At 37.7% G+C, this 26,791-nt stretch overlaps 1 protein-coding gene across 5 annotated transcripts in view; it reads right to left on the bottom strand.

Moving 5' to 3' along the window:
* Positions 1-26,791, bottom strand: part of WRN (WRN RecQ like helicase) — a 141,750-nt gene that overhangs the window by 54,268 nt on the left and 60,691 nt on the right. For 4 of the 5 annotated variants that reach the window (XM_066235107.1, XM_066235108.1, XM_066235109.1 and 1 more), the window contains exons 18-20: positions 21,571-21,758; positions 8,755-8,929; positions 4,106-4,287 (exon numbers count right to left, since the gene is read on the bottom strand). In XM_066235107.1, the coding sequence (XP_066091204.1) occupies positions 4,106-4,287; positions 8,755-8,929; positions 21,571-21,758 (545 nt within the window). The remainder of the gene's footprint in view (positions 1-4,105; positions 4,288-8,754; positions 8,930-21,570; positions 21,759-26,791) is intronic. The other variant, XM_066235111.1, reaches the window with a different exon arrangement.

Here is a 26,791-nt window from a genome sequence, read left to right as displayed (position 1 = left end):
GGAATACGGAAAATTACATTAGTGATTTTGTTACTTTTTATTTACTTACTACAGTTTATTTTTCATAACCTATAACTAACTCCACAACCTTATCAAGATAAAGAACATTTCTATCATTCCAGAAAGTTATGTGCCCTTCTCAGTCACTGTCCCTCACAAGAGGCCAGCATTTCTCTGATTTTTTTAAGGTAATTATTTTTTAAAGAATTCTTCCTGTGTCCAAGCATCACTTTTTTTAGCTGGCTTTACAACATTCTTCTAAACCCTAAAGTTTTTCATTTTAATTTATATGCTGCATGCTTTTCGGCAATCATTCTGCTATGTATGAATTTTCACCTTTTCTCAGTAAGAGGTTATTCTTTATTTTAATTTATTTTCTATGAGAAACTAAAAGCATCTATGTAAGGAATATCGAAAGGGGCTCATGGTCCAAATATGAGCCTCGACCCCTAGCAGCTCTTCAGAAGGTTCTCAGCCCTCTCAAACTCTCTTTGTTTTATAGGGCATTACGGGACACCAGTTTATCAGAATTAAGTTCCTTCCTCAAACAACTATAACTGATATGTTTTTCCATATTATTAAAGTTATCTAAAATGCTTAACTAACTTTAAAGATATGTTTGTTTGTTTGTGTTTTTAAAGTAATGCTGCTATAACTCCTCCTGTTTATTCTAGTCTTCTGTGAAGAAACTCTATTAATATCAGATAATGAAAATCTCCCAAACAGCTTTGCAGATCATTCCAAGAATTCTTTCTAAGAATAATTAGAAGTCTTAGTTGAATATTTTTCAGATACATCAAAAAAAATAATGATTACCTATAAGATCTATGTGGTAAGTACCGATTACCATCAAAATGGACCTCATTCACTCATATTTTGACTATCCAAACTTCTGACTAATAAAAATACCTCTGTATAATTCTCAAGAATAACACTGACAGGGAATTTGGAAAGTCTGAACACAATAATCTTTTATTCAAAAACATTCTAATTTGTACTTTCCCTGTACAGGCATAACTGGAGATATTGAGGGTTCGGTTCCAAGACCACCACAATAAAGCAAGTCACAATCATTTTGCTGGTGGAGGGTCGTGCCTTCAATTTTGTAAAAAATGCAACATCTGCGAATCGCAATGCAGCAAAGTACAATAAAATGAGGTATACCTGTAACTGCCGAAAAGTCTCCTCCAACTGTTGACTCTAATCCTGGGTTAGCATCTACTCTCACTCCTCCTAGATCATGGGCTCAAAATTAGTCCCTTTGTTGCTTTAGTTTGTTTGTTTAGGTCACCTCCACCTCAGAAAGAACAAGGAAAACAAATGCCAACAGTACAAGAACTAGATCCTGTCCCATAGTTGGTTCAGATGATCGACATGTAACTATCTTCTCAGTGCCCATAACAAATGTGAGAAAATAAAATAACAAAGTCTCCAACATCAAGTCGAATAAATACTTATTTTTCTTTTGGGACTATTACAATAATTTAAGTATAAAATTCTACAGAATAAAAACAAGTTGGAAAGGAATAAAATTTCTAAAAGTAATGCCAGAAAAGGAATCAGTTGGAGCCAGTGGGAGATATATTAAATTGAGGTTAATTTTCAAATTATTTCCTTAAAAATTCCAATTAACTATTGAGTTTGACTGTTTAAAATAATAGCAAATGAAGACACTGAGCCCTTGCCAATGGTATGGCTTCTGCAATAACAAACATAAAATGACGTTTTCGCAGTGATAACTGGGAAATTATCAGGATTCTAGCATAGGAGAGACTCTCAACAGTTTATGAATTACAGTGACCTTTCAGCTGAGAACCAGCAACTCCATCGATTCTAAAACGTATTGTTTGTTTTAATAGGTTTATTACAAGTAGGACACAGATGCATCCTTAATCTTTACTAAATTCTGTTTTATTCTGATTAACCCTAGTTTTATTTCCCTTTGGGGGAACACAAAGAACAACCTATCTATACTATAGACTCAAGTATGGGTTTTCTAGCACCGCCATTTAATTACTAATCACTGTTAATTCCTGTTAAATCTTAATGAGAAAACCATTTAAAGTATCTTTTGAGATCCAGAGAAACAGAAACTATCTCTATTGACAAACCCACAAGCTACAACATGAAAGTCAAGCTAAGTCTTTAACACCTCCAGCACAATGCCCAAATAAAATAAGAACTGATAGGAATCAACTTATGTTTGAATCAATCCCAAGCTTAGTAGTAGCATGCAGAGCTGTGTCCTATCCCAATTATTTTAGTTTATAAAAAATTTACCCCTGGTCAGTTGGCTCAGTGGTAGAGCATCGGCCAGACATGTAGATATTCCGAGTTCAATTCCCGGTCAGGGCACACAGGAGAAGTGCCCATCTGCTTCTCTACCCCTCCCCCTTCCCCTCTCTCTCTTTCTCTCTGTTCTCCTCCCACAGCCATGAGTCAATTATTTATAGTGCACCAGCCTGGGCACTGAGGATGGCATCCTGAAGCCTCCACCTCTGGCACTAAAAATAGCTCAGTTGTGAGCATGGCCCCAGATGGGCAGAGCATTGGCCCCAGGTGGGGGTTGCTGGGTGGATCCCAGTCAGGGAGCATGCAGGAGTCTTTCTATCTCACCTCCTCTCACTTGGAAATAAAGAAAATAATTAATTAAAAAACTTCATATAGACACTGGTATCAAATGGAAAACAATAATTGTTCTGTTTAAGAGGATGGTTTTATTGACTCTGTTAAGAAACAAAAGCTACGACTACTCTTAAGAGGAAGAGCTTAAAATTTATAGCAAATATTTTTACCTAATTAATCCATAATTCTTCTTTCAGATCTCAATTTACCCTATCACTTCCTAGAAAAGGACTTACCTGACCTTTTCAACTTGGTAAACAAACTCCCCATTATACACTCACTACTCAATGCAACTTTCCTTCATAGCATTTAACACAATTGGAGTTTTACACATATGCATAATCTTTTTTAAAAAAAGTCTGCTTATTGAAGTTTTCCAACACAAAAAGAGAATAGTAAAATGAATCCTATGTATCCAGAGTTGTATAATTCTGTGACTAAGATCTGCCATTCCCAGTGTACTGCAAGCTCTATGAAAACATGCCATATGTGCTTTTGTTTATCATTGTATTCCCAGCTTGGAACAGAGTGCGCACTAAAAAAAAAGCATTGTTAAATGATGAATGAATTAAAACTGTATTGGACCGGCACTCTCATCATTCTAATGAAATGGGCAAATGTGTGCATTCAGGAGCTCAATTTATTCAGCTAAATGGAGGTGCATTTTGAAAATTCTTGGTCCTGGCTGACTGCTCAGTGGATGGAGTATTGCACATGTGGGAGTCTTCTTATCTATTTGCCTCTCGCTTTAAAAAAATATATTCTTCCCCCTTCAGTGACCACATGTAAGTTTCCTGAAATTTTTCCCCTGTGCATGCGGGAATCAATGGGCAAACTCTGCCCCCCATACTTCTGCAAGTGAAGTCTTCCTCTCCACTATAACTTCCACAGAACTTAAGTGCCAGCAGTTTAGTATTTACCTAGGATGGTTTTCCTATATTTAAACACTTATTTATTTTTCATGACAGCCATCAGTACAGTGCAACATGGTTATCACCCACTGTCAAGGACAGCTGTTGTGCTCTCATGGAACTAACAAAGGAAACAGCAGGAAAGATATCCACACAGGGATGAGCAGGGGTCCTTTGGGATAAGCACCACAGTAGCATGGGGTGAAACACCAGTAACGCAAGGAATGGTATCTGAAAGTAAATGGCCGAGGACAAATGAAAACGTGAGCGCAGCCGAGGAGAAAAGCCCAGCGCATCCACGCAGTGTCAGGAGAGCACACGGAACCTACGCCACATCCCTGTCCAGTCCTGACAGGTTCCTTCTTCACACTAAATAAGGGGCGGCTGAAATAGGTCATCTCCTCCAGGTGGCAGCACTTAGCACGAATGTTCTTAGATATCTTCTGTTTTCTTTCAGTTTAAATGCACTGAAAATACATTACTTGAAATTTTGGACGCTGCCTCAAATGCTTTCAAAGCTTAAATGGAAAGAAAAAATGTGCAGGCATGAAAGCAATACATGTTTTTACCTATTTAAGGCAATGTCTGCTGGAGCCCAGAGCAAGTGACAAGAACTCGGAAGTCCATCTCGGCCGGCTCTGCCCATCTCCTGGTAATACGATTCCATTTCCTTAGGAGCACCATAGTGAATGACTTTGCGAATGTCAGCTTTATTAATGCCCATGCCAAAAGCTATGGTAGCGACGACACACTGAGGATAAATAACAGCACAGTTTGACAGACATTTAGCAGAACTAAAATCTTACATTTTTACCTTTTAATAAGAATAATTAGTTTGTTAACTAAAGACCCTGGCATGAAACTGAGTAACGAGTGACCGTAAAATAGGACTTCTATTCCCTCTCTGTAAAAACTAGTGAATACAGGCAAAGTATTTCTCCATCCATGATTACAAGGGGGGAAAAAAAAGCTCTTAAAATAATTATTATATTACACAAGACTTTTGTGTTATTATAAAGTTTCAACAGTCCTTACCAACTGTACAGTATCTTAATGTTTTCTAGCATTGTTCTGAGATGAAAAAAGGCATCTCATTAAAGGTGGTAAAATAAAACAAATTTATCTCTGCATCATTAAAAGGATAAAATTGGTAGAACAGCTAATATATATCAGTATAGTGGGATGGAGATTTACATAACTAGAGAAATTTCAGGGAAGAATGACAAAAACAAAAAACTAAACAAATATTGTCAAGAGAATTAATAAGAATACAAGAAGTTGTGCAAGAAAAGTAACTATAATATACTACATGGCATAACAATAAAAAGTGTTCATAGAAAAATAATGTGTATATATTTAAATATATATTGATCTAATCAAAAGTTTGTTATTAATATTGGAAGGAAAAGGGGTTAGAAATACATAAACAGGCTGAGGAGAAGGGCAGGAAGCTAAACTTTGTTCTTTCATATGGAAAGTCAATAGAAAATGCCTAAAACTAATAAACAAATAGATAAATAAAACTAAGTAGTAGCAGTATATGCAGACTGTTGCAAGATATACCAGTAAATACCAATGGAATACATTAAAAGAGTTACAGTGAGGAATAACAGTGAAGAAGGAATGAGGAGCTGATGCTTTTCATTGTAGAACAGTAGAATTATTCAGTTCTTTATGTACATGCATAATTGATAACAATTAAAGTGCCTTTAAAAAATGTGTAAGCATGGACACACAGTAGCCCCCATAAAAAATAAAGACAAAGAAAATGCTGAATAAATATAAGAAAGTACAATAAAAGTGAGAGGAAAAATAACTATATAAATGGAAATATATTGAGAAAGCCTTCAGTGAGTAAGAGTTGGTAATTATGCTATATTTAAAAGAGAATAATCAACATAATTCTAATTTTCTTTTTAAAATGTTATTTCTTATTCAACTTTTCCAGCTTTATTGAAATATAATTGACATATAACACTGTGTAAGTTTAAGATGTATAATGTGATTTGATATGCATACATACTGTGAAGTGATTAACACAATAAGGTTATTTAACACATTCATCATCTCACATAGTTACCATTTGTATTTGAGGGTGTATATAGAAAAACTTTTAAGACTTAATTTTTATCATATGATATTAGTCTTAGATAAGCCAACCTATTCTCTCAGATATAAAGATATTTTATCAAATAATTAATTCACAACTTCATTCCAAAAGGAGAAGGAATTCAAGCCATCTTGAAAAGGCAGATAAAATACAAAAAAACCCAATAAACTGACTGTTAGGATTATTAGTAAAAATGAGTGATCATAGACTAAAAATGCAAATACACATCCAAGGTGGGTGGACTTGGTTATGAATAATCAGAAAGAGAAAATTTTTTTGTAAAATTATAAAATAGAAAATACTAAGAGTCTAAGCATCACTCAAGTCCCAGACATTCAGAGCCAGGGAGGTGAGCTAGGAAGATGAGCTCTATTTTAGGCTCACCCTAAACTAGAAATCAACTGTAAAAAGACAGGAGTGAGAGTATCTAGAATTCTGTACATGTTATGGATTCAGGAGGCACTCAATAAATTCTCAGTGGCAAGTAATCAATGCCAAGAGCACCAGGACATCCGATATAGACGATGAAATGTATGTGCATCACCTTGAGTTGTCTGAGCACTCTCAATTCATACGTGAAGATTAGAATCATTTAGAATGGCAGTACACTGGCCAGGCGGCAGACAACAGAAACCCCGATGTCAGCCTAGGGTGACACGATCAATATTGATCCATTAGTTTTCATAATGTGGATGAAAATTTGTGACATCTTTCCATAGAAAGTAAAAATAAAACAGCACATACATACATATACCCTTCTATATATTAGGTATACATACATATACCCTTCTATATATTAGGTATACATACATATACCTTTCTATATATTAGGTATACATACATATACCTTTCTATATATTAGGTATACATACATATACCCTTCTATATATTAGGTATACATACATATACCCTTCTATATATTAGGTATATACCCTTCTATATATTAGGTATATTTAGTGGTCGCTGTGAGGTTTTTAAAGCCATATGTCAAAGCAATGTTTCAATAAAGCTGTGTATTGAGAGGAAACCCAGATGTTTTCAGTTTCCCATCACAACACATTAGAGATAAAGTTTGTAATCTCTCATGTCTCTTAGGAGATGTTTCTACCTAAATGAATAATTAGTAATAAAGCATACTGGACAAAATCATTGGTCAGTTCATGGTTCAAACATGGATTGTTAAGATTCAATAAGTAGCGGCGAATACATTTTATCTGATAATTTTTAAGGTCCTGAGATAAAATAAGATAAAAATATACGCATTTAAGAATGTGGGTAAATCTCTTTTCTAGACAGTTGTGATATCTTTGAAAAGAAGAGGGAGGAGGAGATGGGATGCCTCAGGCCGGTGTGCATTGGAGCAGTGAATTTCATATTGCATACAAACCAGACCTGAGGGAAGTGGTTTCAACAATGTTGCTTTGGAGTGGTTAACAATTACCTACAATAGGGAGGGCTGCCCAGAGGAGAAACGGACGGCCTACTGGACAGAAAAGAGCAAATCAGAAGTTCATCTATTAACATGGAGAAGAAATGGTCCACAGACTTACAGTGACAGACGTTGAGAATAGGAAGTTGTTGGTTTAAACCTACTAACATGGCTTAAATTTAAATCTTCCCAAATACCCCGTATAAGAGCCATGGAACCAGGAGTCCAGTCACTACAGATCGAAATTATGACATAGCTGCAGTCATTGCCAGAATCTCAACCGTGGCACCTTATGACAGCTTCGTCAGTACCCTTCCTCTGCAGTTCTCTCCTTCAAATCCAACCTACTCAGAGCTGCCAGTCTCGTGTTTCTACGGTACTATTTTCTGGCTCAGAAACACAGAATAGTCTGTCACGATGGTTTGCCAACTCCATTCTATGGTGCTCCGGGGATTACAGGACACCCACAGGGGCTGCCTTAGAGATAAGGAGGTTCTTGGAGCCCCTTCTCCTCACATTAACTTCAATAAGAATTATTCTACTTTAACCTCTCTTATCTATTAGATAAAATTTCATTTAAATAGAAAATTATAAGGCTAAAGTAGTCTAGACAAAGTAGAGGCCCATGAACCCAGTCCCAGCCTGCCTCTTTGCAAGTTTTAAGGCCCTCTATAACCTGGCCAATCAACCACTCAACCTCCCTGAGTCTAACAGTTCCTCCCTGCCTTTATACCTTTACTTTAAGCCATTCCTACTCCACACTCCCTTTCTCTCCAACCATTCCAAACTACTCATAATTTCCCGTACTCTCATAACACAGTGCTTTGCACATACTAGTAATTCTTCTTCCTGGAATTTTATAACCAATTCCTTTTCCCTCTTCACCAACGGGCCTTGCACGCTTGGCACACTTCTATTCACTAGTTCAGACGCCACTCAAACTGCTTCTTTCTGGGTGGACCATCCCCATTATACAACTTACCTAAACAGCTAACACTCCCTCCTCTGTATGCCTCAGCACTATAAGTCCAGGCTGCTACGCAAACCAGTCTGCAATAGTTTGCTTACATATCTATCTCCCACATTATATCCTGATTCCCTTTATTAGAGGAACTGTTTTATGCTCAGTACAAGATTCCCTTTATTAGAGGAACTATTTTTTTTTTTTTTTTTTTTTTTTTTTTTTTTCATTTTTCTGAAGCTGGAAACAGGGAGAGACAGTCAGACAGACTCCCGCATGCGCCCGACCGGGATCCACCCGGCACGCCCACCAGGGGCGGTGCTCTGCCCCCCAGGGGGCGATGCTCTGCCCATCCTGGGCGTCGCCATATTGTGACCAGAGCCACTCTAGCGCCTGAGGCAGAGGCCACAGAGCCATGCCCAGCGCCCGGGCCATCTTTGCTCCAATGGAGCCTTGGCTGCGGGAGGGGAAGAGAGAGACAGAGAGGAAAGCGCGGCGGAGGGGTGGAGAAGCAAATGGGCGCTTCTCCTATGTGCCCTGGCCGGGATCGAACCCGGGTCCTCCGCACGCTAGGCCGATGCTCTACCGCTGAGCCAACCGGCCAGGGCTAGAGGAACTATTTTATGCTCAGTACAAAGAAGGTATCCAATAAAGATTTGGTAAATAGATAAAGATGTGTTTCCACTATTGGGAATAGAGACAAATGATCAATCTTCACCTGAATTTCATCTCTCATGAACTTATGATGAACTTCCTTCCTCAAGTTAATACTCATGCCTGCGTGGTATGTGCTACAGGATACCTTCAGTCTCCTAAGTTCAGCTGAGACTTCCTCTGTCATTTTTCTGGAAGGACAATAGATGATGGTTGGGCCTTCAAATTCCCAGGCCGAACTAAAGAAAAAGAACAGAAGAACATACATGTATACATATATGTATGTAAACATATACATAAACATAAAAGCTCCAGACCAGTTTAAATTTTATCTTATTTAATTTTCCCTTTTTAAAAATTTAATTTCATTTTAATTAAATTTTAATTTAATTTTCCTTTTAGTAAAAAACTTAAAGGAGAAAGCAAAAAGGAAACAATGCTATACTTACATATACTGCTCACAAAAATTAGGGGGTATTTTATCACTTCATATTCATTTTGAAATATCCCCTAATTTCTGTAAGCAGTATGTGTAAAAATCTAAAACATTATGGCCAGTCAAATGTAGAAATGAATTATGTTCAATCTCAAACATCTTTGACTCTGTATTGCAATTAAAGTTAAAACCAGAGACAAGCCTGACCAGGTGGTGGCGCAGTGGATAGAGCATTGAACTGGGATATGAAGGACCCAGGTTCGAGACCCTGAGGTCGCCAGCTTGAGCATGGGCTCATCTGGTTTGAGCAAGGCTCACCAGCTTGAGCCCAAGGTCATTGGCTCGAGCAAGGGGTCACTCGGTCTGCTGTAGCCCCCTGGTCAAGGCACATATGAGAAAGCAATCAATGAACAACTAAGGAGCCACATCAAAGAATTGATGTTTCTCATCTCTCTCCCTTCCTGTCTGTCTGTCCCTATCTGTCCCCCTCTGTCTCTGTAACAACAACAACAACAAAAACAACAAAAGAAAACCAGAGACAAGTTTATTTCTTTAAGCAGAAGCCTTGATAAAAACTTAGAAACTACTGAAAAAGCAATTTTCATACTTTTAATACAAAGCACTAATTTAACAATTAATCCTCATTTACATAAGGTAAGCAAATATTTACATAGGAAAATTATATTACATTATTTTAATTCTCTCTTATGAACATAAAGTTGAACTATATATTTATGGAAAAAGCAAAAATTTTCTTGTAATATTAAAAGATCATTTTATATAATTCAAAGAAGTATTTATTAGTAATTTTGAGACTGACTCTTACAAAAAATATCTATAAGAAAGTGTTTTGTCTGACCAGTGGTGGTGCAGTGGATAGAGTGTCAACCTGGGATGCTCAGGACCCAGGTTCAAACCCCGAAGTCGCAGGCTTGAGCATGGGTTCATCCGGCTTGGGTGCAGGCTTGCCCCAGCTTGAGCACAGGGTTGCCAGCTAAAGCATGGGATCATGAGATCCCAAAGTTGCTGGCTTGAGCCAAGCTCACTGGCTTGAGCCCAAGCTCACTGGCTCGGCTGGAGCCTCCCTGTCAAGGTACGTATGAGAAAGTAATCAATGAACAACTAAAGTGATGCAACCATGAGATGATGTTTCTCATCTCTCTGTCCTCCCCATCCCTTGCCTTCTTGACCTTCTCTCTCTCTTTCTCTCCTTCTCACAAAAAAAGAAAGTCTGTTTTAAAAAGCTGTGCTTATTGCCCTGGCCGGTTGGCTCAGCGGTAGAGCGTCAGCCTGGCATGCGGGGGACCCGGGTTCGATTCCCGGCCAGGGCACATAGGAGAAGCGCCCATTTGCTTCTCCACCCCCCCTTCCTTCCTCTCTGTCTCTCTCTTCCCCTCCCGCAGCCAAGGCTCCATTGGAGCAAAGATGGCCCGGGCGCTGGGGATGGCTCCTTGGCCTCTGCCCCAGGCGCCAGAGTGGCTCTGGTCACGGGAGAGCGACCCCCCGGAGGGGCAGAGCATTGCCCCCTGGTGGGTAGAGCTTCGCCCCTGGTGGGCGTGCCGGGTGGATCCCGGTTGGGCGCATGCGGGAGTCTGTCTGACTGTCTCTCCCTGTTTCCAGCTTCAGAAAAATACAACAAAATAAATAAATAATTAAATAAATAAATTTTAAAAAGCTGTGCTTATTTATTAAAAGTGTAAATAATAACTTTCATTGACCTTATTTAATTCCCTAATCTATTCATTTCTACAAATACATTCATTTCCATAAATACATTCATTTATACTGATTTATTAATATAAAAAGAATGCACTATTTTAGATTTAGGAAAAGTTATTTAATTTGTAATACATATACCTTTGATATAATTTCAAGTTTAGTAATCTATTTTAAAAATATATTTACACATTGGCTAAAAGATACATATGCATAAATATTCACAGCAAAACTATAATAGTAAAAAATAATCTAAATATTCATCATTATATACATTCAACTATAAAATACTGAGCAAACAATAAAAAAATGAAATGCATATAAAAACTTTAAAGACTATGGCAAAGTCATTTAAAACATAAATAGAGGAGAAAAAATTAGCAACTAAATTCCAAAGAGTCATACTGAAAAATATACTCGAAGCAATTTTTAATAGTGACCAAATGGGCTGCCACAATCAAAAATCCACAGTAGAAAACTTCATGAAGATAAAATACAAATTTCTTTTTTACAAATTACTTTTTTAATATGAAAAATTTCACTAACATTTAGGAAAATAATTGTTCACCAAAATGTGGATATCACAATATCCTATACATTAAGGCCCTAATTTAAGAAAACATAGCATATGAAAAGATAACAAAGATATTGTGACACAATGGTTAGAGGAGGGGTAGTCTATACCTACCGCCCACTTTTGTATCTCTGTTAGTAGTAAAATTTTCTAACCGCCCAACGGTTAAACAGTAATGGTGATTTATGAAGTAGGAAAGTAACTTTACTTTATAAAATTTATAAAGCAGAGTTACAGCAAGTTAAAGCATATAATAATTACTTACCAAGGACTTTATGTTGGATTTTTGCTAAGTTTGGCAGAATAAATCTTTATAAAACAACTTACTACAGTTAAATCTATCTTTAAATTTATACTTTGGTTGCTCCGCTACCACCCATCATGAAAGCTGAAACACTCACTAGTGGGTGGTAGGGACCAGGTTGACTACCACTGGGTTAGAACGTCAACCTGGGACACTGAGGACCCAGGTTTGAAACCCAGAGGTTGCCAGTTTCATCACAGGCTCATCTGGCTTGAGCGTAGGCTCATCAGCTTAAGCACAGGGTCGCAGACCTGACTGTGGAATCATCAACATGACTCCATGGTCGCTGGCTTGAAGCCCAAGGTCGCTGGCTTGAGCAAGAAGTCAATGGCTCAGCTGGATCCTCCCAGTTAAGGCATGTATGAGAAGCAATCAAAGAACAACTAAAGTGATGCAACTGCAAGTTGATGCTTCCCATCTCTCCTTACTCTCTCTGACTATCTCTCTCTCACACACACTCACAAACAAGAAAAAATAAAGATAGCAAAGATATTAAAATAAAAGGAAAAAATGAGATCCCAAGATGGCAGCAGAGTAGGCAGATGCACAGACTGCCATCTCCCAAAGCCAAACTGGATTACAAGTTAATTTAAGAACAATCATTGTGAAAAGCCAACTTTGGACTAAAAGAACAGGACTAGAAAACCAAGGAGCACAGAAGAATCCACACCGATCCTGGTAGGGAGTATGGGGGCTCCCCCGCTCCCAGGAGTGAGGGGAGGCTGAGGCTGAGAGTCCAGAGAGGGACTCCTGAGAGGGAGGAGTCTCAGGACCAGAGACCCAGCCTAGAAACCCAGGGTCTGGAGGAGATAGCGGACAGCATTGAGTGGGGTGAAAAGCGACAGTTCTGTCTGTGGGAAGCGGCAAGCAAAAGAAAGAGCAGCCTTAAAGAGACAGAGCAGAAAATATTGTTCACAGCCACTTGCCTGGGGTTCCGGGGGCGAGGAGAGCTGACTGATTGGTCCTGCATGAGAAAAGTGGGGAGAGCGAGACAAAGGAACCTGACCTGAGCTGAGCTGACTCATTCTCCAGTGCAGAGGCGGCCATAGCTGGGGAAGGGGTCGCTCCCTCCACTCAGTACAAGCCAAGTGTGGAACCAGGTAACCCACTTCCAAAAAGCTCTTCAGCTCCAATCAACTCAAAAGGCCTTCCGGAAAAGAGGAAGTAAGGGGGAGGTGACCAGTAACTCAGGTTTCCAGGGAGACCTGAGCTACACCTCCCCCTTCATACTGAGAATGCACTGTGCCCGCAGAGAGTAACTGGGCAGAGCACACCTTCAGATTCTTTGAGGTCACACCTACTGCATTCCTGGATATAGTTTCAACTAGGGTCAAAAACAAACAAACAAAAAAAAAAAAACAAGATATGCCCACTTCCCTCCTTCCTAAACATAGAAGACCCCTGCTGAGATCAGCAAACAGATCAGCTCCTTGCTGGGTTCATCAAACAGGGAAATCAAGACTTTAAAGCAGCTCTACTAGTTAAGGAGAATTACAATCCAAGCAACCAGCAGAGGCCAAAAAATAAAGGCCTGGAGGAGAAACCGAATTAAATACACCAACCTCAGACCCACAACTCTAACAAGCCTGCAAACCACACACAGAAACAATGGGAAGACAGGGGAACATAAACCATATGAATCAACAAGAAAAATCTCCAGAAAAAGAACTGAGTGAAATGTAAGTAATCAAATTACTAGATACAGAGTCTAAAATAATGATTGTTAGTATGCTTAAGGATCTCAAAGCTACAATGGATGGACTTAATAAGCATCTAAATAAAAAAGTTGCAAGCATCAAAAGGACACTGGAATCATAAAAAAGAACCAAACAGAAATGATCAACACAATATCAGAAATAAAGAATACACTAGATGGAATTAAAAGCAGGCTGGATGAACCAGAGGATCAAATCAGTGATTTAGAGCAGTGGTCCCCAACCTTTTTTGGGCCATGGACCAGTTTAATGTCAGAAAATATTTTCACAGACCAGCCTTTAGGGTGGGATGGACAAATGTATCACGTGACCGAGACAAGCGTCAAGAGTGAGTCTTAGATGGATGTAACAGAGGGAATCTGGTCATTTTTAAAAAATAAAACATCGTTCAGACTTAAATATAAATAAAACGGAAATAATGTAAGTTATTTATTCTTCTTCTGAGGACCGGTACCAATGGCCCACGGACCAGTACTGGTCTGCAGCCCGGGGGTTCGGGACCACTGATTTAGAGGACAAGATAAGCAAAAGCATGGAAGCAGAACAGCAAAAAGAAAAGACAAAAAAATCTAAGGAACTCTAAGAGCTCTGTGATAACATGAGGAGAAACAACATCCTCATAATAGGGGTTGTTGAAAGAAAAGAGAAGAAACAAGAAATAGAGAACCTGATTGAAAAAATTATAGCTGAAAATGTCCCTAAATTGATGCAGAAAAAAGTCACACAGGATCAAGAAGCACAGAGAATCACATTAAAAAGGAACCCAAAGAGACCTACACCAAGACACATCATAATCAAAATACCAAAGCTAAGAGATAAAGAAAGAAAACTAAAAGCTACAAGAAAAAAGCAGTCAATCACCTACGAAGGAGCCCCATAAGGATGAGATCCGACCTTGCAACAGAAACACTTGAGGCCCGAAGGGAAAGGCAAGAAATATTCAAAAAAATGCAGAACAACAGCCTACGACCAAGACTTCTCTATCCAGCAAGGCTATCATTTAAAATTGAAGGAGAAATATAAAGCTTCCCACACACACAAAAAAAAATCTCAAGGAATTCATTACAACCAAACCAATGTTGCAAGAAATGTTAAGGAAACTGCTTGAAATAGAACGAAGGGAGGAAAAAATCTAATAACAGAGGAATGTAGATTTAAAGAATAAAATGGCAATAAACAACTATATATCAATAATAACCTCAAATGTAAATGGATTAAATGCTCCAAACAAAAGACATAGGGTAACTGCACGGATAAAAAAACAGGACCTATACATATACCGTCTACAAAGACCCACCTCAAAACAAAAGATACCCACAGACTGAAAGTAAAAGGATGGAAAAAAATATTTCAAGCAAATGGAAATGAAAAAAAAAAAAGCTGGGGTAGCTAAACTTACATCTGACAAAATAGATTTCAAAACAAAGGCTATAGTAAGAGATCAAGAAGGTCTCTACAAATGATATAGGGAGCAATCCAACAGGAAGATATAACCTTATAAATATCTATGCACCTAATATAGGAGCACCTAAATATATAAAGCAGATTTTGATGGAAATAAACGGTGAGATCAACAGCATTACTATAATAGTCGGGGATTTCAATACCCCACTAACATTACTGGATACATCCTCAAGAAAGAAAATTGCAGAATTAAAGGACACACTAGCCCTGGCCGGTTGGCTCAGCGGTAGAGCGTCGGCCTAGCGTGCGGAGGACCCAGGTTCGATTCCCAGCCAGGGCACATAGGAGAAGCGCCCATTTGCTTCTCCACCCCTCCGCCACGCCTTCCTCTCTGTCTCTTCCCCTCCCGCAGCCAAGGCTCCATTGGAGCAAAAGATGGCCCGGGCGCTGGGGATGGCTCTGTGGCCTCTGCCCCAGGCGCTAGAGTGGCTCTGGTCGCAATATGGCGACACCCAGGAGGGTCGCAACATGGCGACGCCCAGGATGGGCAGACATCGCCCCCTGGTGGGCAGAGCGTCGCCCCCTGGTGGGCGTGCCGGGTGGATCCCGGTCGGGCGCATGCGGGAGTCTGTCTGACTGTCTCTCCCTGTTTCCAGCTTCAGAAAAAAATGAAAGAAAATAAATAAATAAATAAATAAATAAATAAATAAATAAATAAATAAAAAAGGACACACTAGATCAACTCGATTTAATAGATATCTTCAGAACCTTTCACCCTAAAGCAGTAGAATATACATTCTTTTCAAGTGCTCATGGTACATTCTCTAGGATAGACCACATGTTAGGACACAAAACAAGTCTCAACAAATTTAAGAAGATTGAAATCATATCAAGCATCTTCTCTGATCATAATGGCATGAAACTAGAAGTCAACAACAATAGAAAAACTGAGAAACACTCAAACACTTGGAAACTAAATAGCATGTTGTTAAATAATGAATGGGTTAACAATGAGATCAAGGGAGAAATAAAAAATTTCCTTGAAACAAATGAAAATGAGCATACAACAACTCAAAATTTATGGGACACAACAAAAGCAGACCTGAGAGAGAAGTTGATAGCATTACAGGCATACCTTAAGAATGAGAAAAAGAACAGCAAGTAAAGCCCAGAAAAAGTAGAAGGAAGGAAATAATAAAGATCACAGCAGAAATAAATGACATAAAGGCTAAAAAAACAATACAGAGGATCAATGAAACCAAGAGCTGGTTCTATGAAAAGGTACAAGATCAATGAGTCTTTAACCAGACTCATCAAGAAAAAAACAGAGGGTTCAAATAAATAAAATTAGAAATGAGAGTGAAGAAGTAACAACTGACAAAGCAGAAATACAAAGGATTCTAAGAAAATACTATGAAGAACTGTATGCCAAAAAATTAGACAACCTAGGTGAAATGGACAAATTCCTTGGAACATATAATCTTTCAAAAATCAGTCTGGAAGAATCAGAAAACCTAAACAGACCGATTACAACAAATGACATCAAAACAGTTATCAAAAAACTCTCAACAAACAAAAGCCCTGGGCCAGATGGCTTCAAAGGCGAATTATACCAAATATTCAAAGAAGAACTAACTTCTATCCTTCTCAAGCTATTTCAAAAAATTCAAGAGGAGGAAAGACTTCCAAGCTCCTTTTATGAGGCTAGCATAATTCTGATTCCAAAACCAGGCAAAGACAACACAAAGAAAAAAAACTATAGGCCAATATCCCTGATAAATTTAGATGCTAAAAATCTCAACAAAATATTAGCCAACCAGATCCAGCAATACAGGAAAAAAATCATACATCATGATCAAGTGGGATTTATTCTGGGAAGGCAAGGCTGGTACAATATTTGCAAATCAATCAATGTGATTCATCACATAAACAAAAGGAAGGACAAAAACCACATGATAATTTCAATAGATGCAGAAAAAGCATTTGATAAAATCCAGCCTCCATTTATGATCAAAACTCTCAGCAAAGTGGGAATACAGGGAACATATCTCAAAATAATAAAGACCATCTATGACAAATCCACAGCCAACATCATACTCAATGGGCAAAAATTAAAAGCAATCCCCTTAAGATCAGAAACAAGGCAGGGGTGTCCCCTTTCACCACTCTTATTCAACATAGTTCTGGAAGTCCTAGACACAGCAATCAGATAAGAAGAAGAAATAAAAGGTATCCAAATTGAAAAAAGAGAAGTAAAACTATCATTATTAGCTGATGATATGATACTGTACATAGAAAACCCTAAAGTCGCAGTTAAAAAACTACTGGACCTGATAAATGAATTCAGCAAGGTGGCAGAATAATCAGAAATCAGAGGCATTTTTATAAACCAACAATAAACTGTCTGAAAGCGAAATTAAGAAAATAATCCCCTTCACTATTGCAACAAAAAAAATAACGTACCTAGGAGTAAATTTAACCAAGGAGGTTAAAAAATTGTACTCAGAAAATTATAAAACATTGATATTCGTCATCCCATTAAAATTAATTTTAAAAATGTAAAAAAAATTAAAAACATTGATAAAAGAAATCAAGGAAGATATAAACAAGTGGAAGCATATATTGTGTTCATGGATAGGAAGAATATGCATCATTAAAATGTCTATATTACCCAAAGCAATTTATAAATTCAATGCAATTCCTATTAAAATACCAATGACATACTTCAAAGTTATAGAACACATATTCCAAAAATTTATATGGAACCAAAAAAGAACACTAATAGCCTCAGCAATCCTGAAAAAGAAGAATAAAGTGAGTGGTATCACATTTCCTAATATCAAGTTATACTACAAGTCCACTGTACTCAAAACAGCTTGGTACTGGCATAAGAACAGGCATATGGATCAATGGAACAAAACAGAGAACCCAAAAATAAACCCACACTTTTATGGATAATTGATATTTGACAAAGGAGGTTAAGAGCATACAATGGAGTAAAGACAGCCTCTTTAACAAATGGTGTTGGGAAAAATTGGACAGCTATCTGCAAAAAAATGAAACTAGACCACCAACTTAAACCATTCACAAAAATAAACTCAAAATGTATAAAAGACTTAAATGTAAGTCGTGAAACCATAAGCATCTTAGAAGAAAACATAGGCAGTATGCTCTCCGACATCTCTCATAGCAATATATCTGCTGATTCATCTCCACAGGCAAGGGAAATAAAAGACAGGATAAACAAATGGGACTATATCAAACTAAAAGCTTTTGCACAGCTAAAGACAATATGAACAAAAGAAAAAGACAAACCACACAATGGGAGGACATATTCAACAATACGTCTAATAAGGGGTTAATAACCAAAATTTATAAAGAACTTGTAAAACTCAACACCAGGAAGATAATCCAATCAAAAATGGGCAAAAGAAATAAATAGACACTTCTCCAAAGAGGACATACAGATGGCCAATAGGCAGATGAAAAAATGTTCAACATCACTAATCATTAGAGAAATGCAAATAAAAACCACAATGAGATATCACCTCACACCAGTCAGAATGGCGCTCATTAACAAAACAACACAGGATTGGTGCTGGTGAGGATGTGGAGAAAGGGAACCCTCCTGCACTGCTGGTGGGAATGCAGACTGGTGCAGGCACTGTGAAAAACAGTATGGAGATTCCTCAAAAAATTAAAAATGGAACTGCCTTTTGACCCAGCCATCCCACTTTTAGGAATATATCCCAAAAACAACACATCAGTGATTTAAAAAATAAATGCACCCCCATGTTTATGGCAGCATTGTTCACAATAGCCAAAATCTGGAAACAGCTCAAGTGTCCATCAGTGGAGGAGTGGATTAAAAAGCTATGGTACATATGGAATACTATGGGGCCATGAAAAAGAAGAAAATCTTACCTTTTGCGACAACAAGGATGGACCTGGAAACTATTATGTTAAGTGAAATAAGCCAGGCAGAGAAAGAAAAATATCATATGACCTCACTCATCTGAGGAATCCAATAAACAATGTGAACTGAGGAACGGAATAGAGACAGAGACGGGATCAAAGGGACCAGATGGAAAGCGGCAGAGGGAAAGGGAATGATAGGATGGGATCATCCTGGAGGGAAGGGGGGGAGGGCATTGCAAGGAGGGAAGCAAAAGGGATGTTGAGGGGAACACAGGGGAGGGAGGATGCATTTGAGGGGACACTAGAATCTATGTAAACACTAAATTAAAATCAATAAAAAAAGGAAAAAACTGCAGTAAAAAATGAAGATGCTATGAAACTATTTCTGTATAAATTAGGAGTGTATATCTGCAGAGTACAGACACAAAAAATTTATAAAGCTGAATGACAAAATATCAACAGTGATTAAAACTGAGGCACGGGACTGGAATATTACAGTACCCTTCAATTTACATGTATCTATATAGATATATTGTTCAAATTAATACTAAGACTATGTATCACTTCTTCCTTTTTTTAACACATAGAAAAAACAAAAATTTGAACATATACAGCAGAGTCACAATTTTTATTCCTGAAGAAATCATTACTTTGCCAAGTAGTTTACTAAAAACTGTTATTCCCTCACAACAACTTCCTAAGGGGGGAAAAATCTATCTTCACCTAACCGTTAAATTAGAAAGGTAAGAGAGGCTTATCTATCTAATTTAATTGTATCAGGAATATAGAAAACAAGGTCAGAGTTTAAGAAACATGTTAGTTCAATGAATAGAAAATAATGTGAATACTGATTTTTAAAATGGCAAAATTAAATGAAGGGAAGAAAATGGAAGTAAAAAACAATTCTCTGAAGTCTAAATACTCTTCATCTTATTGCTCATTAAGAGGAAAATTTCTATTTGCATAAGATCTACAGAAAGCATTCTGACTCTCCAGGGTTCCCTGCTAATATAACCCTTCTTTGAGGACTGAAAAGGAGGCCAAATTCTTCCTTGATTTTCTTTAAGAAAAACAACTGTCACATTAAATATCAAAATCTCGGATGATCTTGATTGTTAGGCAAAGGAGACTGGCCTTTAGTCCATAGGAAAGAGGGGGCCACCAAAAAGGAACCAAGATTTGGGGATGTGCTTTCAGATGACAAGTATAGAATCCAACAAGGAACACTAAAGTGAAGGAAGGTCTGTTAGGAGAGTTTGTAATAATGTAAGCTAAAGAGTAATAAAGAGCTCAATTAGCAAAATTAACGTAAAAGATCATGAGAAAAAAAACATTTATAGAAGATATCAAGGAAGACAATGCTATCAGAAAGATAGGATGTCACAATATCAAAAAAAAATAAACATTTTCAAAAAGAAATGAGTGTTGTAGAGATTAAAAATAATATATACTGAAAAAGATCAAAGATTAGGAGAGTAGATAATGAACTGATTTAGGAGACTCTAGCCTAGATTAAACAGTCCTCTTTAAGAGAAGGATTTCCATTTAAGGATGGAAGGGAAGAGAAATACAATGAGTATTCACTTCAGAGAGATCACTAGAACTGCCAGACCACTCACAATATATTCATTGCCTGACCAGGCGCTAGCTCAGTGGATAGAGCATCAGACTGGGACACAGAGGATCCAGGTTCAAAACCCCAAGGTCACCGGCTTGAGTACGGGCTCATCTGGTTTGAGCACAGCTCACCAGCTTGAACCCAAGGTTTCTGGCTTGAGCAATGGGTCACTCGCTCTGCTGTAGCCCCCGCTCCAGTCAAGGCACATATGAGAAAGCAATCGATGAACAACTAAAGGTGCCACAATGAAGACTTGATGCTTCTCATCTCTCTCCCTTTCTGTCAGTCTGTCCCTATCTGTCCCTCTCTCTCCCTCTGTCACACACACACAAAAAAGAATATATTCATTACATTCTTGTTTTATTCTCAGTATAGTTTAGTCAAACCAGTAGCAAATCCTACATTTAAACTCATGCTCATGGCCCCCATGGGTTACTATAGGGTTCCTTAACCTGGAATGGATTTTATCTTTTTACTCCTTTCTGAAAAGGAGAACACTAATGATGTTCCTTAAACTCTATTTGACTAGACTTATTTGGTGTTTGTATTGGTAAAATAAAGATTATTACCTTGTATTCTGACCTAAAAACATATTTCATAACATGAAAATTATAAGCTTTTCACCAAGCAGACAAATCATGGAATAAGACTGAAAGTTTCTTAGAATACAAAACATGCCTTCAAACAAAATTAATAGAAGGAAGTACTAGGGACAGTTTCTTCATCAGTATAATGAAAATAACATGCATCTTACTGAGCCATTATAAGGATTAAACTAGAGCATTCACATAAAATACCTAGGATGGTACTTGGCACATGATAAAGGCTCAAAAGTGTTTATTAAGATAACTTTTTAAAAATTCCCTAATACTCAAGTTTGTCATATAAATTAGTGAATTAGATAAAATTCAGATATGAACTCATTTGTTTCTGTTGTTTGTCAATTATTTAAAGTGTAAGTCCTATTTAAGCAATAGCACGAAGTAAAAAGGTATGAGAATTCATTTCTCACTTCAAAAACTGACTTCCTCAGTCACTGTCTCAATTATATAACAACATAGTTGACTTGAATCAAAGCTAAATAGAATTTGAAGTATGTTAGATGCACATTAAAAAGAAATAGTAAAAATATAAAATAATAATTTTTTTAAAATGGTGAACAGTTACCTAAATTTATCAACCATGACCTCCTCACCTTGTGTTTTGGACAAGAAATTGCTTCAGATCCTGATGGATGTCTCCTGTTTTTCGGCCAACTTCTAAATACAAGTTCGGTCTATCAAAACTAGTACATGTAACTTGAGGATTCTTCAGCTTTAAGCAACGTATGATGTCTTCCCGGATGGAGGGGCTCGCCGTCGCCGTGAGAGCAACTACTGGTACCTGAATGAAGTACATCAATTTTTCAAAAAGGAGACCTCATTAGTTCCTAAAAATTCTGCTGCCTTTCAACAAAGAGACTGTAAGGTCCCAACAGGAAAAACAGTGTTTAAAATGCGACTTTTAAATTTTCTTTTTTAAAAAAGAAAAAAAAGTCTTCCTACTTATGTGTTTCTTAGCCTCTGAATATATTTGCTTCTTTAAAAATCAGAAATCATTTAAATAATGTACTAAATTCATTAGATTTCAAAATATAATCTACTTTGTCTTATTAAGTAGATATAAGTAGATGTTTATTAGCTATCTACCTCTCCACTGATTATTTTTAACATTATATGTATTTATAATCATGCTGATATAAATAGTATTGTTATGCTTTATTTTCGATTAATCTATAATTTGTAAACTATAAACCCTTTCATTTACAGAAAATCTTACTATACAAAGTAATGAATCATTTTTAAGTTTCCAATATTAAGTATATTGGTTTAGGGCCTCTCTGATCTAGAAGCAAAGCTCTCAATGAACTGAATATCATCTCTCCAGTTGTACTAAGTTAATCATGGCATACTATAAATAACAAAATGCATAAAATGAAACATCTATTATTAATTGATTCCTTGAGCAACCAATTCATGTTCTATTTTCGGTCTGGATTAGAAGCCAAAGCAGGAAGCACAGGACATTCCAGGAAAAATGTGAATATGCATTCTTACAGAAATTCTCAAGTAGGATAACAACATACCTCCTATGAAACTAGATTTATAGGAAATCATAATCAACTATGCTATTATTTCATTAAAAAAAAACAATGGGCCAAGTCTTCATATTTAATTTTTTATTTTTTTTTTTAGAGATGGGTAGGGAGAGGGAGGGAGCGAGAAAGAGATAGGAACATCAAGCTGTTCCTGTATGTGCCCTGACCGGGGATTGAACCAGCAACCTCTGCACTTTGGGACAACACTACAACCAACCAAGCTATCAGACCAGGGCTTAATTTTTGATTGATTGATTTTTTTAGAGAGATGGAGAAATGACAGGAGAGAGAGGGGAGGAAGCAGAGAAGCATTCATTTGTTGTCCCACTCAGCTGTGCATTCATTGGTGGCCTCCTGTGTGTGCCCTAACTGGGGACTGAACCCACAACCTTGTCACTTTGGGATGAGGCTCTAACTGACTGAGCAAACCAGTCCAGCGCAGGGCCTGGACCAAGCCTTAAAATAGTTCCTAAATCAAGCTGTTCTAGAGCAAAAAATACAATACCCTTTTTGGCCCACCCCAAACACAGTAAACAATATCCAGATACACTGCATCTACCTCAAAAATCAATTTAAGCAATTCTCTTATATGTAAGTAAAAATTGATGTGCAATTTTAGAAAATCACTCTTAGAATTTGAAAAACAATCTATTAAAAAGTATAAACTACTTTTACAATCAATACAGCTTTACTGAAAAATTATCTCAAAGCTCATGTGTAAATCAACTAAGTTTGAGAGTACGTAGTTTTTTTAAATGGAACAAAAGGTACCAAAACAATGTGATCACTAATCAGCACTTTTGCATTCTTTATTCTTAAATTTTGTGAAATTATTTAAAAAGGTAACCTCCAAATTAACTTCATTGATTTCTGGCTTACAATCAGACAGTTCTTGAATATAAAGAGTGCCTGCCTAACAACTTAGAGATGAACAAGCCAATTTATAAAGAAATTCATTTCTCTAATCAAACATTTATATTTTTTCAAATATAAGGCTAAGAATAAGGGAAGTTTAAATATGTATTAGGTATTCTTAGGATATGCACATTCTCACTCACACAACAATAAGCATTTTCATCAATTTAAGTGCTTTACTGAAACAATTTATAACTGCTCTAATAAAATACTTGCTTTTTAAATGCCTATGCAGATAAAGAAGTTTTCAGGACAAAAACTCTAAGAAAAGAGGGTTTGGTCTGTTTCTAAGTAATATATGAGTCGATCAGCAATGCATTCTGAAAATAAGGAAATAAACATGACCCCTTAAAGAAATTAATAGAAAATCAGGCAGAATAGCAGCACATTAGTGAAAAAACTGGCTTAGAATCAGTTGCCTGAGTTCAAGTCCTGCCTTTGCCACTAACTAGATGTGAGATTTTGAGCTGTTTGTTTCACTCTCTAAACTTTGGTTTCCTCATCTATAAAATGGTTACAAATAACCAACAATCTCAGAAAGTTACTGTGAAGATCAAATGTGAAGATCAAACATACTATACGCTGAACATAGTGCATAGTACACAGTAAGTACTCGAAAAGTTTCAGCTGCTACTATTATTGGAACGATTGAACAGAATTCTATACAAGAATGCCGCAGCCATGAACACTACTTCCAGATTTGCCAGGGACTTTCCCAAAGGCTAACTTCTCCTGTCCTCAGATTTTTTCATCAAAATATGAAACAGAGAGGGCTACATGATGTGAGACTCTCTTCTAATAAAAACTCCCACTTTGCGACTAGAAAATCCCCATTCAAGTGACCTGCTAACCATGAAAAAAATCATTATAAATTCAGATTTTTGTCTCCAACATTCCAGAAAGTCACAGTTAAGAATATTGCTTCCACAAAAAGAAAAGAAAATAAAGTAATGGAATATATTAAACTTAAAGAAATAACAGTCATTACTTCCACTTCAGAAATGAATAGAATCTTTTAAAAGATTGTTGTTCTTTATGATATTTAATGTTTATAAACTAAGGTGAAACTTAAAAATAACATATAGATTGGTTATGAGAAAAGTAACCATACATCCTGGTTTCTTGGGACATTCCCAGTTAATTATGACATAATTATTAATAATTTGCACCCTCTGATTGTCAAAAGTGAACTGGTTTGTATAATAAATTATATTGTCACCTATATCAAGTTCTTAACCTGTAAAACTCTTATTCTTTAGGTTAGCAAAAATGTCTTTCCTTGGTAATAAGTGCCATGTTTTGTTAAAACAAGCACTAAAATAAAAATTAATCTTGTGACTATAAATTTAGAAATGATTTAGTCATATACTTCAATGGTGTAGAACCTACAGATTCAGAGAATTATAACTATTCCATCTGCTTCTAAATTTGGGTCACAGTGCTAATTCTAACTCTGCACTCCATAACACTGAGTGAGGAGGATAAGAAGAAGCCAGGAAAATTCCTGGGCAAGTAGAAAGGGGAAACTGAGACAAAATAATTGAACAAGGCCAAACAATTTGAACCACTTACATACAGCTGGTGAATCGTAAGATCTTACCTTCCCTAACCAAGAACATTTGAAAACAAATGGTTTATACCTCTCCTCCCTAACCAAAGAATAAATATTTTAAATCACCCTAGTCAGAGAAATAAAAACAGAAATCCAATTAATGCCATTTGTGCCAGCCAAACCCAAGGACAAACGAAGTCCGGGGAACAAATAACAAAAACCTGACTAGAGCCAGACAGACCCGAGATAAACGTAGAGCAGTGAAACTGACCAGGGAATCATCCCACACTTTCCTATACAGTCATTCTGATGCATCAGCATAGTAAAAATGCACCTGGAGCCTGACCAGGCGGTGGCGCAGTGGATAGAGCGTCAGACTGGTATGCTGAGGACCCAGGTTGGAGACCCCGAGGTCACCAGCTTGAGCGTGGGCTCATCTGGTTTGAGCAAAAGCTCACCAGCTTGGACCCAAGGTCACTGGCTCAAGCAAGGGGTTACTCGGTCTGCTGAAGGCCCGCGGTCAAGGCACATATGAGAAAGCAATCAATGAACAACTAAGGTGTCCCAATGCACAACAAAAAACTAATGATTGATGCTTCTCATCTCTCCGTTCTTGTCTGTCTGTCCCTGTCTATCCCTCTCTCTGACTCTCTGTCTCTGTAAAAAAAAAAAAAAAAAAAAAAAAAAAATGCACCTAGAAACCCTCTGCTGATAAATATTCTGCTGAAACCCTCCCTAATACTCTCACCTGCAGAAGAAAGATAAAGCCCTCAAGACACAGGACGCCAGCGTGGGCTCTCTTGGGAGCAAGCCCATGCCTTTTCTCAGGAATGAAGTTTTTATTTTCTTTTCCCTAAACCCTAAGAGCCCCCATAAGACTTGCAACCAGGGGCGCAGTGGGCAGTGGCAGTTCATCCCAGGCTTCCCCCAGAACCTGTCTCCAAGGCCCCCTTTTCTCTGACTTCCCAGAGAGCTAAAAACAGCCCTGCTTTGGTTCACTTGCTTGTCACTGTGACTTTGACTTCTCAGTGAGTCCACAGCCCAGCGTGGCCCAATTCATTTCTGTAACATTTCTAAATTGCCAAAACAGCCCTGCCTAGGCTCTTTCCTGTTGCTTCTTCCACCATAACCCTCCCCCCCATTAGTCTCAGTGTCCCCAGCGTTAATAAACAAACTCTCAAAACCACCTAGACTCGTGCTGTGTAACCTTCCCTGCATAACGTCAGGAACCCACGCGCTACCCGCGGGCCCGAGGCAGCCCTGCTCCAGGCCCCGTCCCATCCAGTGAGTGTCTGAATGCTCTGACAATTCCTCTTATTTGAACTTTATTGAATTTTAAGACTGATGTACAGCTGTCTGCCTGGCTGCTCTTTTTTGAGACTCACTTTGTCTAATTCTCTCCAAATTGGAATCTTGTGCCAAACAGGTAAAGATTTCTTTGCAATTTTTGAACTTATTGGATTACTGTGGTGTGAAGCCTGGCAGGTTTACACCAGTTGTCCCAGGTAATTGCAACTGGAAGGAGAAAAACGGCCCTGAGGACAGTGAGGAAAATACAGTCCCCAACCACCAGGTGGCGTTTCTCACCCCTTTAGCTAATGAGGATTCACGGAAACACTGGGGGGCGTGGAGGGGAGGGCCCTTAGCCATTGCTTGACAAGCACTCTGTGCTACACTGAATCATCCCAATAAATGACAATGATCCAATGGAGTCCAAAGCCAGACATGATAAAAAACTTAAGTCAACACGGAAATGTGTTTAAGATGGCCAAAGAATATTTAAAACTCCTCTAACACAATCCTTCTAGAATC

The sequence above is a fragment of the Saccopteryx bilineata genome, chromosome 6 (assembly GCF_036850765.1).
Source record: "Saccopteryx bilineata isolate mSacBil1 chromosome 6, mSacBil1_pri_phased_curated, whole genome shotgun sequence".
Classification (NCBI taxonomy): domain Eukaryota; kingdom Metazoa; phylum Chordata; class Mammalia; order Chiroptera; family Emballonuridae; genus Saccopteryx; species Saccopteryx bilineata.
This window is presented reverse-complemented; position numbering and strand designations above follow the sequence as displayed.